This window comes from Mustelus asterias, chromosome 12 (assembly GCF_964213995.1).
Source record: "Mustelus asterias chromosome 12, sMusAst1.hap1.1, whole genome shotgun sequence".
NCBI classification, from domain to species: domain Eukaryota; kingdom Metazoa; phylum Chordata; class Chondrichthyes; order Carcharhiniformes; family Triakidae; genus Mustelus; species Mustelus asterias.
The window spans coordinates 56601711-56617978 of NC_135812.1; the positions used below are offsets into that span (position 1 = coordinate 56601711).

At 45.5% G+C, this 16268-nt stretch overlaps 1 protein-coding gene across 1 annotated transcript in view; it reads left to right on the plus strand.

Moving 5' to 3' along the window:
* myo15b (myosin XVB) overlaps positions 1–16268 on the plus strand; it is a 520694-nt gene that overhangs the window by 28348 nt on the left and 476078 nt on the right. Inside the window, exons 8-10 of the mRNA XM_078226038.1 lie at positions 2521–2630; positions 9694–9768; positions 10533–10629. Of these exons, the coding sequence (XP_078082164.1) occupies positions 2521–2630; positions 9694–9768; positions 10533–10629 (282 nt within the window). The remainder of the gene's footprint in view (positions 1–2520; positions 2631–9693; positions 9769–10532; positions 10630–16268) is intronic.

A 16268-nucleotide genomic window follows, 5' to 3' on the forward strand; every position in this document is an offset into this window, starting at 1 on the left:
GGGAATGAGGAGATAGATGAATGCACTGTTCAGGGGAGTAATGGAAGTGTACATCAGGTGTCAGCTGTGGCTCAATTGGTAGCATATTTGCCTCTGAACCATAAGTTTCCAGTTTCAAATCCCACTTCAGGACTTGAGGACAGAAATCAAGGCTGACCCTTGAGTGCAGTACAGAGGGAGCATTATGCTGTTGGAGTTGTTATCTTTTGGCTGAGGTGTTAAACAGAGGTCCATCTGCCTGTCTGGGTGGATGTAAACAATCCCATGTATTGTTCCAAAGAAGAGCAGGGGAGGTATTTATACAAACATATGACTTAGGAACAGGAGACCACTCGGCCCCTCGAGCCTGCCCCATCATTCAATAAGATCATAGCTGATCGGATTATAACCTCAACCCTACATTCCCAACCTTCCCCCAATAACCTTTCACCCCCCTTGTTAATTAAGAATCTATCCATCTCACACAAGAACTCAAAATAGAAGCAGGAGTCGGCCTCTAGGCCCTTCAAGCCTGCCCCGCCATTCAATACGATCATGGCTGATCCATGCCGGCCTCAACTCCTTTTCTGTGCCATTTCACCATAGTCCTCTATTCCTCGATCTAACAAATATTTATCCACCTCCACTTTAAATATTTCTAATGATCCAGCCTCCACTACGCTTTGGGGTAGAGAATTTCAGAAATATGCCGCCATTCTGCGAGAAGCAATCGCAGCCTTAAAAATATTCATTCTGCTTCCACTGTCTTGAGGAAGAGAGTTCCAAAGACTCACTACTCTGAGAAAAAAAACTCTTCACATCTGTGTCTTAAATGGGCAACCCCTTACTTTTAAACAGTGACCAAGTTCTAGATTCTCCCACAAGCAGAAATATCCTCTCCACATCCACTTTGTCGAAACCCCTCAGGATCTTAAACCTGTCCTCAGCCCATCCTATCCAACCTTTCCTCATATGACAACCTGCCCCACCCTTCATGGTATGAGTTTAGTAAACCTTCTCTGAACTGCTTCCAACACATTTACATCCTTTAATAATACTCCTGATGTGGTCTCACCCATGCTCTGTACAACTGAAGCATAACTTCCCAACTTTTGTAATCAATTGCCCTTACAATAAACAATAGCATTCTATTAGCTTTCCTAATTACTTGCAGTACCTGTATACCAGCCTTTTGTGATTCATGCACTAGATCCTCTGCACCTCAGAGGTATCTCTCAATCAACATCGCAATTAACAGATTATCTGGTCATTATATTGCTTGTTTCATTCTAAAACAAATGTTGGCGGAACACAGATGTTAGTCTGGGTTGCTGACACAACCAAAACAGAAATGAATATGATAAAAGCAAAATACTGCAGGGGCTGGAATCTGAAACAAACAGAAAATGCTGGAAAATCTCAGCAGGTCTGACAGCATCAGTGGAGAGAGAATAGAGCCAACATTTCGAGGCTGGATGGCCCTTCGTCAGAGCAGAAATGAATATGACTGTGTGTACATGAGATTAAGAGTCAATTAACAATGAATAAGTGACGATGCAAGAGTATATATATATGTAAATATTGGTGTGTGGTGTTTTGTTATTGAGGTTATGAATGAAGCTGAACACTGGGATGGTCAGTAAATGGTTCTGTTTATGAATTGAATGTTGATGAACAGTTAATTAACAAAGTAGCTGATAGTCATGAAAGTTTCCCTAAAGAACGGCTGCAGTCATGTCCTGGAGCCGTGATAATTGACCTTTAACAACCACATTCCTCTGTATCAGGAGGATATTCCTTCAACTTCAGTTTTCTAAGGCTCCTTTCCGTGAGGGTTATATGGGGGTGGGGGGTTGCAGGGCTTACTTCAGGGTGAGGGTTATATTGAGGGAGGGAGTTTATTTCAGGGTGAGGGTTGTATTGTGGGGGGTTACTTTCACGGTGAGGGTTATATTGAGGAGGGCTTTGTTTCAGGGTGAGGATTATATTGAGGGGGTTATATTGAAGGCAGGGGTTTATTTCAGGGTGAGGGTTGTATTGTGGGGGGTTACTTTCACGGTGAGGGCTCTCTTGAGGAGGGGTTTGTTTCACGGTGAAGGCTATATTGAGGGGGGGTTTGTTTCAGGGTGAGGGTTATATTGAGGGGGGTTATTTTGATTTGATTTATTATTGTCATATTTATTGGGATGCAGTGAAAAGTATTGTTTCTTGAGCACTGTATAGACAAACCGTACCGTTCACAGAGTACATAGGGGAGAAGGAAAGGAGAGGGTGCAGAATATAGTGTTACAGTCATAGCTAGGGTGTAGAGAAAGGTCAGCTTAATATATGGCAGGTCCATTCTAAAGTCTGATGGCATCAGGGAAGAAGCTGTTCTTGAGTCAGTTGGTACGTGATCTCAGACTTTTGTATCTTTTTCCCAGTGGAAGAGAGACTGAGGGTGAGGTTATTTTATATTGAGGTGAGATTTAGTACAGGGTGAGGGTTATATTTGTAATGTGATGTCGAATGTTTTGAGTTCTTCCTCTATTTCACTTACAGACTTATATTGGGAACATTTTGGTTTCTGTGAACCCCTACAAACATGTTGGGATATACTCCAGAGAAAGAATGAGACAGTACAGGAGGCGAGAGCTCTCCGAAAACCCCCCGTAAGTATCTTCCTCGTTCAAAAGGAAAGTTGATTGAACAAAGTCAGCTGGGTCAAGGATGGGCTAAATGATCAGTCAGGAGCTGATTCTAAGTTTCAAATGTGATTTCCAAATTGAGAAAGTGTTGTCAAATATTTGAGGCCACAGTTGTTACTATTGTTGAAGAAAGTTGCATGGAGTTCACAGCTTTAAAAATCGAAGTCCAAACATGATTTGAAGGTGAGGATGGTCTCAGAGAAAACAACTTCCTCAGGAGGAAGAAAAGTCAAAAACTGGCCTGTGACTCAGCTGCAAAAATGGGGACGCAACCCAATATGGCATCGGGAATGAAAGATTTTTTTAAGAGGGAGCACCAGCCCAGGCCAACAGGAAGTTAAGGATGGTTTAAATGAAAAGAAATGTTGTACAGTTGTGCAAATAATAGTGGTGGGCCAGAAGATTGGAAAGGTTTTAGAGACCAGCAAATGATTGGAGCGGCACGGTGGTTAGCACTGCTGCCTCACAGCACCAGGAACCCGGGTTCAATTCCGGCCTCAGGTGCCTGTGTGGAGTTTGCACATTCTCCCCATGTCTGCGTGTGTTTCGTCCGGGTGTTCTGGTTTCCTCCCACAGTCCAAAGATGTGCGTGTTAGGTGGATTGGCCATGCTAAATTGCCCCTTAGTGTCATGGAGATTAGCTAGGCTAAAGGCATGGGGTTATGGGGATAGGGCCTGGGTGGGATTGTGTTCGGTGCAAACTCGATGGGCTGAATGGCCTCCTTCTGCACTGTAGGATTCTATGATTCGATGATGACTAAAAAAACAAGAGAGAGTGAAAATTAGAGTATGAGGGAAAACAAGCTAGAAAAATAAAAACAGACAGCAAAAGCTTCCACAGGTATATGAAAAGGAAAAAAGTAGCTGAAGTGAAAGTTGGTCCTTTAGAGAATGAGACTGGGGAATTAATAATGGGAAACAAGCAAGTGGCATAAACATTGAACAAGTATTTTGTATCTGCCAGGGGCAGACACAATAGGCATCCTAAAAATAGCAGAAAATCAAGAGGCACTGAGGGGACAATCACAATCACTGGAGAAAAAGTTGTGAAAATTAATGGGACTGAAGTCTAATAAGCTTTACAATCTCGTACAAAACATAGAAAACTACAGCACAAAACAGGCCCTTCGGCCCCACAAGTTGTGCCGAACATATCCCTACCTTTTAGGCCTACCTATAACCCTCCATCCTATTAAGTCCCATGAACTCATCCAGGAGTCTCTTAAAAGACCCTATTGAGTTCGCCTCCACCACCACTGACGGCAGCCGATTCCACTCGCCCACCACCCTCTGTGTGAAAAACCTCCCCCTAATATTTCCCCTGTACCTACCCCCCAGCACCTTAAATCTGTGTCCTCTCGTAGCAGACATTTCCACCCTGGGAAAAAGCCTCTGAGAGTCCACCCGATCTATGCCTCTCAACATCTTATATACCTCTATTAGGTCTCCTCTCATCCTACATCTCTCCAAGGAGAAAAGACCGAGCTCCCTCAGCCTATCCTCATAAGGCATGCCACTCAATCCAGGCAACATCCTTGTAAATCTCCTCTGCACCCTTTCAATCTTTTCCACATCCTTCCTGTAATGAGGCGACCAGAACTGAGCACAGTACTCCAAGTGGGGTCTGACAAGGGTCTTATATAGCTGCATCACTATCCCCGGACTCCTAAACTCAATCCCTCGATTGATAAAGGCCAGCACACCATACGCCTTCTTAACCACCTCCTTCACCTGCGGGGCCGATTTTAGAGCCCTACGGACCCGGACCCCAAGGTCCTTCTGATCCTCTACCGTACTATGAGTCTTTCTCTTTATATTGTACTCCTTCATCCCATTCGACCTGCCAAAATGGACCATGACACATTTATCTGGGTTGAAGTCCATCTGCCACTTGTCCGCCCAGTCTTGCATCCTATCTATGTCCCTCTGTAACTTCTGACATCCCTCCAGACTATCCACAACCCCACCAACCTTTGTGTCGTCAGCAAACTTACCAACCCATCCCTCCACTTCCTCATCCAGGTCATTTATGAAAATGACAAATAGCAAGGGTCCCAGAACAGATCCCTGGGGCACACCACTGGTGACCGACCTCCATTTAGAAAAAGACCCATCTATACACACTCTCTGCCTCCTTTGGGCAAGCCAGTTCTGGATCCACAGGGCAGCAGCCCCTTGAATCCCATGCCCTCTCACCTTTTCGAGAAGCCTTGCATGGGGGACCTTATCGAACGCCTTGCTGAAATCCATATAAACCACATCTACCGCTTTCCCTTCGTCAATGTGTTTAGTCACATTTTCGAAGAACTCCACCAGGCTCGTAAGGCACGATCTGCCTTTGACAAAGCCATGCTGAGTATTCTTGAGCATACTAAACCTCTCTAAGTGCTCATAAATCTTGTCCCTCAGGATCTTCTCCATCAGCTTACCAACCACTGAGGTTAGACTCACCGGTCGGTAATTTCCTTGGCTATCCCTATTCCCCTTCTTGAAAGTAGGAACCACATCCGCAATCCTCCAATCCTCCGGCATCTCTCCCATCTCCATCGACGATGCAAAGATCATCGCCAGAGGCTCTGCAATCTCTTCCCTCGCCTCCCACAGTAACCTGGGGTACATCCCATCCGGACCCGGCGACTTATCTATCTTGATGCCATTCAAAGATTCCAGCACAACCTCTTTGTTAAAGTCCACATACTCAATCTTTTCAGTCCACCGCAAGCCCACAGTACATCCACCCATGTCCTTCTCCTCTGTGAAAACCGAGGCAAAATACTCATTAAGCACCTCTGCCATTTCTACTGGTTCCGTACAGATTTTCCCGCCTTCACCTTTTATAGGCCTTATTCCTTCACGTCTCATCCTTTTACTCTTCACATATTTATAGAACGCCTTAGGGTTTTCCCTAATTCTACTCGCCAAGGCCTTCTCATGACCCCTTCTGGCTCTCCTAATTTCCTTCTTTAGTCCCTTCCTACAAGCCGTATACTCATCTAGATCCCTATCTTCGCCAAGCTCTCTGAACCTTTTGTACGCTTTCCTTTTCTTCTCGACTCGGTCCCGCACAGCTTTCGTGCACCACGGTTCCTTTAACCTACCAACTCCTCCCTGTCTGCTCGGAACATTGTCCTGTAGAACCCTAGACAGACATTCCTTGAAAAACTGCCACCTCTCTTCAGTAGATTTCCCTGAGAATACCTCCTTCCAATTTATTCCTCTAATTTGCTGCCTTATGTCTTCATATTTCCCCTTACTCCATATAAGCGCTTTCCTAGCTTGCCTGATCCTCTCTTTTTCCAATGCAAGCATAAAGGAGATAGAGTTATGATCGCTATCCCCAAGATGCTCTCCCACTGAGAGATCTGACAGCTGTCCAGGCTCATTGGTCAGTATCAGATCAAGTACAGCCTCTCCTCTTGTAGGCTTGTCCACATGCTGTGCCAGGAAACCCTCCTGAACACACCTAACGAACTCCTCCCCATCCAATCCCCTTACCCTAGGGATATTCCAATCTATGTTTGGGAAATTAAAGTCTCCCATCACAACAACTCTGCTATTATTACAACTCTCCAGGATCTGTTTCCCTATCTGCTCCTCCACCTCCCTGTCACTATTGGGCGGCCTATAGAAAACTCCCAGCAAAGTGATCGACCCCTTACCACTCCGAACTTCCACCCACAGAGACTCTGTGGACAATCCCTCCACAGCATACACCTTCTCTACAGTTGTGACACTATCCCTGATCAGCAGTGCCACTCCACCCCCTCTCTTGCCTCCCTCCCTGTCCTTCCTGAAACATCTGAATCCCGGCACCTGTAGTATCCAGTCCTGTCCCTGAGATATCCAAGTCTCCGTAATGGCCACCACATCACACTTCCAGGCATCAATCCACGCTCTGAGCTCATCCCCTTTATCATAGAATCATAGAAACCCTACAGTGCAGAAGGAGGCCATTCGGCCCATCGAGTCTGCACCGACCACAATCCCACCCAGGCCCTACCCCCACATATTTTACCCGCTAATCCCTCTAACCTACACATCCCAGGACTCTAAGGGGCAATTTTTTAACCTGGCCAATCAACCTAACCCGCCCATCTTTGGACTGTGGGAGGAAACCGGAGCACCCGGAGGAAACCCACGCAGACACGAGGAGAATGTGCAAACTCCACACAGACAGTGACCCGAGCCGGGAATCGAACCCGGGACCCTGGAGCTGTGAAGCAGCAGTGCTAACCACTGTGCTACCGTGCCGCCCCTTTATTCACTATACTCCTGGCATTAAAGTAAACACATCTCAATCCTTTGGTCTGAGCTCTCCCCTTCTCTATCCCCCGTCCATCCTCCCTCTTGCACCGTCTCCAACCCTTCTCTGTTTGCGAGCTAACTTCCTCGCTCCCAGTCACCTCGTCTCGATCCCCTCATGGAGACCTGCAATTTTTAAAAAGAAATTCAAACTCCGTTATCAACTGAATATGCCAGGCGATTTCACATTTTAAACAAAACTTCGATTGTACAAGAGTTAAACAAAGTAAGCTTTGCTAAAGTAATACTAGATTTCATAAATACTTATACTCTACACTCAAAAATCTCAACAAAATTACTTTCATTTCCACCCAAAAATTCACCGACGTTTGATGGGATCGTGGGGGCTCCTTCACTGCTCCTGGGACCAAAGCAGTGGTGGATTAACCATTAGGCTGAGTAGGCTTAAGCGTAGGGGCCCGGAAGGGAGGGGGGCCCGGGAGCAAAAAAAATCACTAACTGTTCAGGTGAGTGTTTATTTTCAGCACTGAAGAGGATCAAAATCTATTTGCGCTCAACAATGAGCGATGAGGAACTTAGTCATCAGGCACTCATGCACATTGAATCAGACATGCTTCGATCTGTTGATTTACATGCTGTTATTGACACTTTTGTAAACCAAAAAACACGGAAGCTTTTTAAAGTACGAATGTAAAGAAAATGAAAAATAAATGAATAAAAGGGCTGTAATTGATTCATATAGCTTTATGATATTATACATGTAGTACATTATACATAGTACAATGATCTAAGTTATCTAGTGTCACTTTATTCTATTCAATGAAGAGTGGGGCAGGGGACAAGGTCAGGGGGCCTTACTAAAACTCAGCCTCGGGGTCCGGGTGGTAGTTAATCTGCCACTGGACCAAAGGTGTGCCATAGCTTTCAGGAATTCACTTTGATTTTCCTCACTGTCACTGTTCTTGCTATTCTGCAAGGTAAAATTTCTTGGGGTTCTGATACCAAGAGTCTGTAATGCAATAAGGTAGTTGAAGTGAGTGGGGTAACATTCGGCAGCTGGAGTTTATTTGAGAAACTGTGAGATATCCACTTTGGCAGGAACAATAGAAAAATAGAATATTATTCAAGCCTGAGCTAGACAGATTTTTGACCTCCAAGGGTGTCAAAGTTATAGGAGCAGGAAAAAAGGTGGAGTTAAGGCCATAATCTGAGCAGCAATGATCTTACTGTACAGTGGAGCAGGCTTGAGGGGCAGAGTTGCCTACTCCTTTCCTGTTTCATATGATTTTATTTAACATTAGAGAGGAAAAACAAGGTGCACAAAGAATTGGGAAGGGATAAGTCATAAAGCAATAGAGTTTTACAGCACGGAAAGAGGCCCTTCGACCCATCAACCCCCATCTATTTTAATCCCATTTTCCAGTACTTGGTCTGTAGCCTTGTATGCTACGGCATTTCAAATGCTCATCTAAAAACTTAAATGATATGAGAGTTCTCACCTCTTCTCTTCAGGCAGTGAGTTCCAGATACTACCACCCTTTGGGTGAAAAAGTTTGTCCTTACATCGTCTATAAATTTAATGCTCCTCAACTTAAATCTATGCACCCTGGTTATTGATCCTTCTACTAAGGGGAAACGTTTCTTCCTACCCACCTAGTCTACGCCACTCAGAATTTTATACATCTCAATCAGATTCTACCCCCAGCCTTCTCTGCTCCAAGGAAAACCCAAGCCTATCCAGTTTCTTTTGATCAGGCAAACATCCTGGTGAATCTCCTCTGTACCTTCTCTAGTGAAATCACTTCCTTCCTATAGTGTGCTGATCAGTATCTAACCCCGTGCTGTGCCTGTACTGGGAGTGTTTGATATGGGCAGTGTAGAGGGAGCTTTACTCTGTATCTAACCCTGTGCTGTGCCTGTACTGGGAGTGTCTGATGGGGACAGTGTAGAGAGCGCTTTACTCTGTATCTAACCCCGTGCTGTACCTGTCCTGGGAGTGTTTGATATGGGCAGTGTAGAGGGAGCTTTACTCTGTATCTAACCCTGTGCTGTGCCTGTCCTGGGAGTGTTTGATATGGGCAGTGTAGAGGGAGCTTTACTCTGTATCTAACCCCGTGTTGTACCTGTCCTGAGAGTGTTTGATAGGGACAGTGTAGAGGGAGCTTTACTCTGTATCTGGAGTGTGCTGACATTGGATGCCTAAAATGGAGAGTGTACCATTCCACATCACTAACCTGCTGGCACAGAGGTAATGGGCTGCAAGGCCTCCTTTTATGCCCTAAGTTTTCTATGATTCCTTGCCCACCTTAATTAACAAAGTTTACGGATAGAAATTAAGATGGGAAAAAAATTGTTCACTGAACAAATTATATGACCAGCTCCTTTTTGGGCAAACATCTGCCTCCTAACTGCCACAATCTTAGTGGTATTGACAATGAGTATACAGTCTCTCCCATGCTCTGTACTAGCATGCTGTCTCACCTGGCATCGATGGTAACCATATGCATTGCCATGGTTCACATGGTTCTACTTTGCCGCTTCCTGAACATCAGGGATTGAGATGATGGAGCTGCATTCGGAATGTAACTCCTACCTGTGTGGCAGTATCAACATTTATTTGAATGGTTTAACCATGAACCTTTTTGCTGTAGGGTGTTGGCAGCTGTTAGGATAAATGTTGGGCTGTCTCAGAAGCACTGTGTGGGATGTTCAGTCTAAGTGTAGATCAGGAATGAGTTGGTAACACATGTTTTCTGACTCACAGGCACATCTTTGCTATTGCTGATGCTGCGTACACACTGAGCCAGAGCCTGGAGAGGGAGCAGTGCATCATAGTCAGGTGTGTGGGACAGTCTCGCAGCACTGCATGTCTCAGTCCTGTAAACTACACTGGCTTATGCTGGAGAAATTCTGCACAGATTCCGAGTTTGTTCTGGGATGATCCTGTGTTGATTATGGAGTGAATACAGGGGACTCTGGAATGTCTGTGGGTGATTTTTGGGCAATTCTGGGCTGATTCTGGAGTGATGATGGGGTGACTCTCAAGTAACTCTTGCGTGGTTCTGCAGTGATTCTGGGATGATTCGAATGTGACCTTGGGGTAACTGGGCTGACTCATAGAATCATACAATCCTACAGTGCAGAAGGAGGCCAATTGGCCCATCGAGTCTGCACTGGCCACAATCTCACCCAAGCCCTACCCCCACAATCCCATGCATTTACCCCAGCTAATCCCCATGACACTAAGGGCCGATCCACCTAACCAGCACATCTTTGGACTGTGGGAGGAAACCGGAGCACCCGGAGGAAACCCACACAGACACGAGGAGAATGTGCAAATTCCACACAGACAGTGACCCAAGCCGGGAATCAAACCCGGTCTCTAGCGCTGTGAGGCAGCAGTGCTAACCACTGTGCAAACATGCTGCTCTAGGCTGACTCTGGGATACTGACTCTGGGATACTGACTCTGGGGCACTGACTCTGGGACACTGACTCTGGGACACTGACTCTGGGACACTGATTCTGGGATAATGTTGCTGGAAAGGATGCTGATGGGGAATGATTATGGCTGATGCTCATTTTCCCATTTGTTTCTGTCCAGCGGACAAAGTGGTTCAGGAAAGACTGAGGCAGCCAAACTGATCATTCAATACCTGACAGCACTTTACCAGGAAACCAGGGAGGAACAAATCTTTCAGGTCAGGTCCTCTACATCAAACTCACTATTAACCTGAAAACAAAACACCAAGAGCTTCCTTCACAAACAAGACTGACAGCACTCACATAATGTACAGAAATACACAGACAGACACGACACCTACAGATGCAGGCAGAGACACACAAATGCAAACACACACAAATACATACACAAAGACAACTCAGACATGCATACGCACACTGACACATACAAAGACACGCTCACACTGACACATACATACACAGACACACTCATACACACACATGCTCACACTGACATACATACACACACACTCACTGACATACACACTCACACACATAGACGTTGAACACACATGCTCAAATTCCAATGTCAATTCCAGCATAAATCCCAAACCCAGCCCCAACTCCAACCTCAATGCCAGCCCGAAACCCAACCCCCAGCCCCAACACCAGCCCAATCCCAACCTCATCCTCAACCCCAGTCCCAAATCCAGAACAGCGTTCGCCCCAGCCAACGGTAGATCCTGAGCTTCAAGCTGAATTTATATCCTCCCCCTTGAGTGCATTTTTCCCTCCGCTCCCTCTCCTCTCTCCCAGGTAACTCATAAATGCAAACAAGCACACATACACAATTCACACATCTTTTTCAAATAAACAACTCACACAATATTCTGAATGTGCATCTCAAACTAGAACACAGATGAAGATGCAATCACGTACAGGTAAGTACCACCTCCATGTATTCTTCTGTATGCATGTGCACCCTCTACATGATACACAAATACATATGCATGACAAATGGATATGATTTGGAAGGCTCTCCCTCAGAAGGTGATGGAGAGGGGGCTTACTGAATATTTTTAAGCTGGTGGTAAATAGATTCTTGTTGGGCAAGGGAATTGATGGTTATTGAGGTTAGATAGGAATGTGGAACTCAATGCAACTGATCAGCCATGATCTTATTAAATGACAGAACAGGCACGAGTGGCCAATGGCCTGTTTCTGCTCCTATTTCACATGTTTGTATCTGAGTCCTACGTACCTGCGTATTTTAGACACATCATGCAGTCATGTACACGCACAACAAACGTACATCATAAAGACATTCATGCACATTGTAGACCAGGTGGTCACAGGGGTGTTGGAATGATGTGGATACAAAAGGGGTCATGTGACTGGAGGGAGAGCGTTCTCCAAGAACACAGGCAGACAGACAGCCTTTAAGAGCTGCTCAGGAATTTTGTTGTCAGCCCCTGGTTGCCAGTTATTGCCACCCAATACTTCCACGCACATTATGGAAATATACAGGTGCGCACAGTCTTCATGCACACTCCGAATTCATTGTCCCAGCGCCCTGCAGGACAATGACAGTTCTTAGTCATCATCGATAGAAATCAGAGAATGTAGTATCAATACGAATGATCAGTGACTCTGATTTGAATAGAAGATCTCATGTCAGCCTCCTGGGAGTGTGCTGAGCTGCAGTGACACTTAATAGCCAACAATTTGCCTCAGAGCTCCTGGGTTAACAAAATTCAGCCAGACATTGTGTCCCTGATCACGGTCCAGCAGAAGCAGCTGAAAATTACACAGGGCCGTTATGTGAGAACGTGATTGATGTTGGTGATAACCACACAGGTCAGACTCTCGGATAAGTGTAGGTCTGTCGACTCAGCCACTGACGACAATTCGCCTATGTTTGTAATACACTTTATTTTTTATCCATTCATGGGACTTCTCTGACTAGGTCAGCATTTGCTGCCCATCCCTAATTGTCTCTGAGAAGCTGATGGTGAATAATCTTGAACCATGTGGTGTAGGTACACCTATAGCGCTGTTAGGAAGAGGGCTTTGACCTAACAAATGAACAGCACCATACTTCCAAGTCAGAAAGGTGGCAGACTTGGGGAGGAGAATTTGCAGGTGGTGGTGTTCCCATGTGTCTGCTGCCCTTGTCCTTTCAGGTGGTACAGGTTGCGGGTTTGAGAGGTCTTGTTAAAGGAGCCTTGCAGAGTTGCTGCAGTGCATCTTGTAAATGGCGCACAATGCTGCCACTGTGAATACGAAGGTGGTTGATGGGGTGCTGATCAAGCGGGGCTGCTTTGTCCTGAATGATGTCAAGTTTCTTGAGTGTTGTTGGAACTGCACTCATCCAGGCAAGTGGAGAGTATTCCATCACACTTGTGCCGTGTAGATGGTGAACAAGATTTGGAGAGTCAGGTGGTGAGTTACCTGCTGCAGAATTTCTAGCTTCTGACCTGCTCTGGTAGCCACAATATTTATATAGCTGGTTCATTCAGTTTCTGGTCAATGAATGCTGATGGCAGAGATTCAGTGGTGTTAATGTCATTGAGCGTCTAGAGAAGATTTGATTTTCTCTTCCTGGAGATGCTCATTGCCTGCCACTTGTGTGGTGTCCAACAGAATACTAACAGAATACTACGGTGCAGAAGAGGCCCTTCGGCCCATCGATTCTGCACCGATGCATGAAAGGCCCTGACATGCCCACCTAATCCCACTTGCCAGCACTTCACCAAGGCCCTGAATGTTATGGCGTGCCAAGTACTCATCCTTTTAGAGGGTGGGAGACATCCCGTCTCCACCACTCTCCCAGGCAGCGCATCCCAGACCCTCACTACGCTCTGGGTTAATGCTACTTGTAAGGGGCGGCACGGTAGCACAGGGATGGCACGTAGCACAGTGGTTAGCACTGCTGCTTACAGCTCCAGGGACCTGGGTTCGATTCCCGGCTTGGGTCACTGTCTGTGTGGAGTTTGCACATTCCCCTCATGTCTGCGTGGGTTTCCACCGGGTGCTCCGGTTTCCTCCCACAGTCCAAAGATGTGCGGATTAGGTTGATTGGCCATGCTAAAATTGCCCCTTAGTGTCCTGAGATGCGTAGGTTAGAGGGATTAGCGGGTAAATATGTGGGGATATGGGGGTAGGGCCTGGGTGGGATTGTGGTTGGTGCAGACTCGATGGGCTGAATGGCCTCTTTCTGCACTGTAGGGATTCTATGATTCTATGATTGTAATTTATCAGCCCAATTCTGGATATTGTCCGGGTTTTGCTGCATTTGGACACAGAATGCTTCGTAATCTGAGGAACCATGAATGGTGATGGACACTGTGGCATCATCAGTGAAGATGCTGATTTCTGACTCTATGATATCAAGAAGCTCGATACCCTCCAGAACAAATTTGCAGATGACACAAAGCTGGGTGGGAGGGTGAGCTGTGAGGAGGATGCAGAGATGCTTCAGTGTGATTTGGATAAGTTGAGTCAGTAGGCAAATGCATGGCAGATGTGGTATAATGTGGATAAAGTGGTATAATGTGGATAAATGGGGGGGGTTATCCAATTTGGTGGCACAGTGGTGTGTACGGCACGGTGGCACAGTAGTTAGCACTGCTACTTCACAGCGTCAGTGACCTGGGTTTGATTCCTGACTTGGGTCACTGTGTGGAGTTTGCACGTTCTCCCCGTGTCTGCGTGGGTTTCCTCCGGGTGCTTCGGTTTCCTCCCACAGTCCAAAGATGTGCGGGTTAGGTTGATTGGACAAGCTAAATTAACCCTTAGTGTCCTGGGATGTGATAGGTTAGAGGGATTAGTAGGGTAACTAAGCAGGGATAGGGCCTGGGTGGGATTGTGGTCAGTACAGACTCTATGGGCTGAATGGCCTCCTCCTGCACTGTAGGGTTTCTATAATTATTATCTGAATGGCTATAAATTGAGTGGGGAATATACATCGAGACATGGGTGTCCTCATACATCGGTCGCAGGTAGTCAAGAAAGCAAATGGTATGTTTGTCTTCATACGAGAAGATTCGAGTACAGGAGCAAGGATGTCTTGCAGGGCACTGGTGAGGACACACCTGGAATATTATGCGCAGGTCTGGTCTCCTTATCTGAGGAAGGATGTTCTTGCTCTGGAGGGAGTGCAGAGAAGATTCATCAGACTAATTCCTGGGATGGCAGGATTGACATATGAGGAGATATTGAGTCAGTTAGGATTATATTCGCTGGAGTTCATAAGAATGATGGGGGATCTCACAGAAACTTATGAAATGCCAACAGAACTAGACAGGGTAGATGCAAGAAGGAAGTTCCCAATGGTGAGGGTGCCCAGAAACAGGGGTCACAAGGGACACTGGGTAAACCATTTAGGACTGAGATGAGGAGAAATTTCTTCACCCAGAGAGTGGTCAACCTTATGAATTCAATACCACAGAAAGCAGTTGAGGCCAAAACATTGTATGTTTTCAAGAAAAAGATATAGGGGTCAAAGGGTATGGGGAAAGCAGGAACATGGAAAGTTAGATATACGGATCAAAGCATATGGGGGAAAGCAGGAACAGGTTAGTGAGTTGTCAGGTAATCTCCTCCCTGAGGCAAAAATGTAAATAATCTGGGAAATTTTTGCCAGACCCACAGGTCCAGGAAACCAAATTGATCAAGTCTTTCACATGAAGACACTTCCCTTCTGTGATCTCAGTGAAGAACTTTTGAGGTTTTGCAGTCAGTCAGCATCCACTGTTAGTGTTGCCGACTCTCCTGGGTTGCCCTGGAATCTCCAGCAATTCAAGATTAATCTCCAGGGCACAGCTGAGAATAACTCAGGAGACAAAATCCGAGGGGACTTTAAAAGATGTTTATTTTTTAATTAGGTTTATGTTGGAGATGGGAAAAGGGCTGTTTAATGTTTCAAAGTGTGGGGTTACATGTGTTGATCCACCAAGAGGAACTCTTGTAGGCAAAAACAAAACTTACTCCAATTTATAAATCAAAGAAAAAGGTTGAAAGAAATTTCATTACTCCAACCCTTGAGGCCTCGCCCTGAGTCATTCCAAGCTCCCACAAACCGTGCTGTAGCTTCTTCTTCATACTGAGTCAGCTGACCACCAAATCATTTTGCCATTGGTTACATAGTTTACTGGGTCCATTGGTCACATAACAGATCCAGTGATATTATTGGTTACATTCTAACAGATTCCCCTTTTTTTCAAAATAACCTAAGACAACCATCCTTCAATATTCTTGACAACTTTCCAGTTCCTGCACCCCTTTTAGTAAAACAGTCTGATACCTGTAGATTTTCACCAACCCAGTTGAGTTTTGAAACTTCCTTGTTTTCCAACATTTGTTTAATGCTGGCCGAATCAATTCTCAGTCACTTTTCTGTTACAGCTTTTGTCGAACATTGTCCATGTAACGCTCAATTGGTACTTTATTTCCCGACATTGCCAGAAAAAAATAATCATTCGTGTGTCAGATAAATATGTCCCTATATTCAACGCCGCCACTAACACTAGGGTATCAGCTGCCAATGTACTTTTGACTGACCTTTTTTCTTTGCTTTCCAGGCCAAGGGGCAACATTTTCCTTCCTTACCTGCCAAGAATATTATGAATCTGGCACCACTCGAATGTCCATCTGGTAGATTGACATGTGAAGCATCACTAAATACAACTAACTTCATATCTTCCAGTTCTCCTCGTGCTGGGAATTTAATTATACATTCCTCTAATTTTAGCTTTTTTTGAAGTTTTATTTGCCTGTAAAGATCTCTCTTACTGAGGCACGCCTCAATCTATTACTTAGCTCCAGGACATTATAGCTCCCGTCCAGACTTGGCTGTGTGCATAGCCAATTTAGCCGT